The 3,801-nt window shown below is 58.0% G+C and overlaps 1 protein-coding gene across 1 annotated transcript in view; it reads right to left on the reverse strand.

Annotated features, from left to right (window-relative positions):
• The window catches only part of CCDC9 (coiled-coil domain containing 9), a 12,455-nt gene that overhangs the window by 2,846 nt on the left and 5,808 nt on the right, over positions 1–3,801 (reverse strand). The window contains exons 6-11 of the mRNA XM_023535226.1: positions 3,753–3,800; positions 2,066–2,112; positions 1,830–1,962; positions 1,369–1,459; positions 876–1,284; positions 421–513 (exon numbers count right to left, since the gene is read on the reverse strand). Of these exons, the coding sequence (XP_023390994.1) occupies positions 421–513; positions 876–1,284; positions 1,369–1,459; positions 1,830–1,962; positions 2,066–2,112; positions 3,753–3,800 (821 nt within the window). The remainder of the gene's footprint in view (positions 1–420; positions 514–875; positions 1,285–1,368; positions 1,460–1,829; positions 1,963–2,065; positions 2,113–3,752; position 3,801) is intronic.

Consider the following 3,801-nt stretch of genomic DNA (forward strand, 5'->3'; position numbering starts at 1 on the left):
GATGCATTACTCTGCCCCTCCCCATTCTTTTGACCTATTTAAATTTCTAATCCGGCCTTTAGCCCCTCCCCTTGGATCTGGCCCCACCCCTTTACCTTCGGATTACTTTCTTAAACCCCTGGGATCCATTTCTGAATCCTAATCCCGTCCTGGCTCCACCTCCTCACCCCAGGCCAGTGCACACACTCAATGCCCAGTTGCTTGATGCCAGAAGTCCTTTCCTTAGCTCTCCCCCTGACCTGGCTCCATTCCCACGCTATCCCAGCATTCCAACCTCACCCCCAGGTCCAGCTGCTACCCAACCCACCCGTGGTGGAGCCACAGCTCCACTCCATCCCACACCCCCGGGGCCACCTCCCCTCAGCCCCAGAGGAAGAGGAAGGCAGGCAGACCCTTCCATGGGCCCATCAGCTCCCCCACCTGGAGCTGCCTCAGACCCCTCCTCTTCGGCTTTCTGGGTTCCTGTGATGCTGGGCCCACTCTCCAGGGAGGCAAGGACTGGCTGGTCACCTCCTGGGGAAGGGGTGACTCAGTCAAGCCCCTCCTGTCCAAACAGCCCTCCACCCAAAGACAGAAGACTCTGGGGAAGTGGGAGGGGAGGGTTCAAGGACACACCTGGGGTTGTCATTTGAGGATGTGAACTTTTTATTGGGAAGGGGACTCTGAATGGCCCAGAGCAGGGGCAGGATCTGGGAGTGGACATTCCAGAGGCACGGACAGCACACAGAAGGGCACGGACTGTCCTCCCTAGCTGCCAGGGCAGTGGGGCACATGGGGTCCCGGGGCCCAGCCCCTGAGGGTGCCCCTGCCCATGCACCCCTCAAAAACACACACAAGCAGCCAGCTTCATGCATTTTCAAAAGGCCAGGCCTCACCCGGAGAAAGGGCATCAGCCGGGTGGGCGGTCCGGGGAGAATTCAGCTCCATCTCTTCACCCCAGTCGGACACAGGCTGGTGGCCCCCAGGGGGCGAGAAGGGGCTGGAAGGCGAGGCAGGGGCCTGGGGAAGCGGCGGGGGCTCCTCGGGCCCGGAAGGCTCTTTGTCGGCCTGCTCACTGCTGGGGCTCCCAGTGGGCTCCAGCTCTTGGGGTTCCTGGTCTTGGGCTGGTTCTTCCTCCTCTTCCTCATCAGCCTCTTCTTCCTCCTCAACCACCTCCTCGTCCCCACTCACGTCTTCCCATTCCTCATCCTCCCCCTCGTCTTCTTCCCCTTCGTCCTCCCCGCCATCGTCCTCCTCCCCCTGATCCTCAGGAGGCCGGTGGACAGGGGCTGGGGTCGCGGGTGGCTGTGGGGAACACAGGCAGGTAGGAGAGAGGGTAGGGCCCTGAGCACCCCACGCCCCCTGCCCAGAGATGACAGCCCATCTTACCTTCGTGGTTGTCTCCTCAGGGGGAGTGGGCTGTGGGGCTTCAGGGGCTGGGGCCACTGCCTCCTTCGTCTCCCAGCGGTCATCGTGGTCACTGGAGAGGACAGACAGGAGGAGGAAGTTCTAGGGGCGGAGGAGAAAGGGGCTTCCCACCACTGGCTCCTCCCCAGAGAAGAGGGGCAGAAAGGGGCTACAGGGCTGGCAGAGGAGGATCTGGCGTGCTGGGGCACTCAGGAGGAAACGGTGGAACAGGCGACACTGAAGAGGTGACGGGAAGGGATGGGGGCAAACGGTAAAGTGGAGAGCCAGGCCCTAAGCCCCCAAACCAAGTGCCTGACCCATGGAGAGGCAAGTGCCTGGAGAGACAGACATACCCACAAATACACAAGTCAAAGAATGACCAGGGAGAGGGCCACACAGCCCCACTGTGGGGTGTGCGTATGCCCAGGGAAGGGGGTCCCCACCTGTAGGCTCGGGGCGCTGCCTTGGCCTGGGGTCGGCTGCTCTTCCTTTTCCTGCGGCTGACCTCAGCTTTGTGCTGGGACAGGAACTCCCTGAAAGTGGGAGGCTTGGGGGGCCGGGTCCAGGACTGATCATCTGCAACGAAACCCAGGAGGGGTCAGGAATGGGGGTCATGGCACAAACACCCCACAAGCCTAGCGCAGGCAGCTGCCTCCCCCACCCGGGGACACCCACTCACCATAGCGATGGGATGGTTCAAGGGCAACAGCTGGGCCATCCTTGAACCTGAGGAGAGGGAAAAGGGGTGAACGGGTAGCTGAGAGTACAGTGGGAGCAAGAGCGGTGGGAAGAGGTAAGGGGGAGACTGGAGCCAGAGTCGGAAACCAAGATCGTAGGAGGGATGTTCAGCGGAGAGGTGGGGGGTCACTGATTAGAAGGGGGATGGACCAGGTGATGGACAAGAGGCGAATCTGACATCATACCGACAAATACGTTAAAAATAAGTTCCGTGTTTGATCCCCCGGAACAAAAACTGGAAAAGTACATGAACCCCGGCTTCCGCTCTGGCCGCCTGTCCTATTATTCTCTCATCTCCCCAGCTAAGCGGGTTCTCCCACCACAGGACGCCCCTGCCTCAGGACCTTTGCACCTGCTGCTGCTGGGGACACGCTCCTCCAGATGTTTCAGTGGCCCGTTCCCTCACCTCCTTCGGGCCGCAGCTCAGAGACCTTCTTAAGCCCCATCTAAAATAATCGTATCACATATATTACCTAAGTCTAAAACGACAGCCACCATCCCTCTGCGTACTGTCTCGTTACTCTTCACAACCTGGCATTAGATCTAGTCACGGCCCATCTTTCCCACCGGACTCTAAGTTCCATGAAGGCAGACCGTTTTATGCACTGCTGTGTCCCCATCACCTAGAACCTTCCATGACATACAGGAGGGACTCGATTATCTGCTGACAAAAATCAACGCACACGTGCGTTAATGAGACGTGCTGTGGGCTGCTTCGGGGGACACAAGAAAAAAATCCATTTCTCGTTTCTAACCTGGAGAACATCTCCCCAAAGCCGAGCTGCCTACACCTTAGAAACAGCAGCGGCACCATCTGTGCAAAATACTTCTCACGCACATCAGCTCAAAGTTCAAAAATCAATGCTCTGACCAGCAGGCACACAGACAAGATTCTCGTTCTTTAACCAGTGTCAACATAAGCTTAAGCGTGAAATCTTCCAATGCAGCAAAGGACAGAGGACGGTGTAAAACCTACGGCTGCTGATCTTAAGACTGCCACTCGTCGACTCTCAGAAACTTCTCCATCTTTGGTATGGAAGTTAGTCGTCCCGTCAATGACTTAAGACGCCTCTGCTTGAATTCTGACTGGCTAGATTTTTCCTAGACCCGAAAGAGGACAGAGTCTGACTTGAGGATGACAATGCCACCGAGATAAGGGGCTTGCGTCAGTGAGGGACAGGTGAGAGGGACGAAAGGAGGGCGCGAAGGTGTCATCAGCGACTCTTCCAGCCCTCGCTGCGTGAGAACTTATATCCACGCCTTTAGCCCGGAGCCGCTGCAACATCGCACACTAGGGCAGGCAGTTTAAGTTCCTGCCCCGCAGTGCTGGGTCTGTCACCCAACAGAATGGGAAGTGTGTCCACTCCCCCACTGCACATCTGCCAATGCCAAGACCAGCGCTTCCCCAGGTGGCTGCCTCCTCAGCCTGGGCACCAGAATGCACACACATGGAGCAGAATTGAGTTCAACCCACATCAAGAACCCAAGCCCAGCCGGACTCACGGCCGAAAGTCCGGCCTGGGTTAGCCGAACCCAGCTGCCCTGTAAACACGAGAAAGAAATTCTTTTGTATGTCACTGAGATGCGGGGGACACGCAGCACTGCCGTCGTGACTGCTAACTGCTTACAGGGTGAGAAGCCAGAGCAAGTCGAAGGGGTCGGAAGCCAGGGCCAAGG

The sequence above is a fragment of the Pteropus vampyrus genome, unplaced genomic scaffold (genome assembly GCF_000151845.1).
Source record: "Pteropus vampyrus isolate Shadow unplaced genomic scaffold, Pvam_2.0 Scaffold138, whole genome shotgun sequence".
Taxonomy (NCBI): Eukaryota; Metazoa; Chordata; class Mammalia; order Chiroptera; family Pteropodidae; genus Pteropus; species Pteropus vampyrus.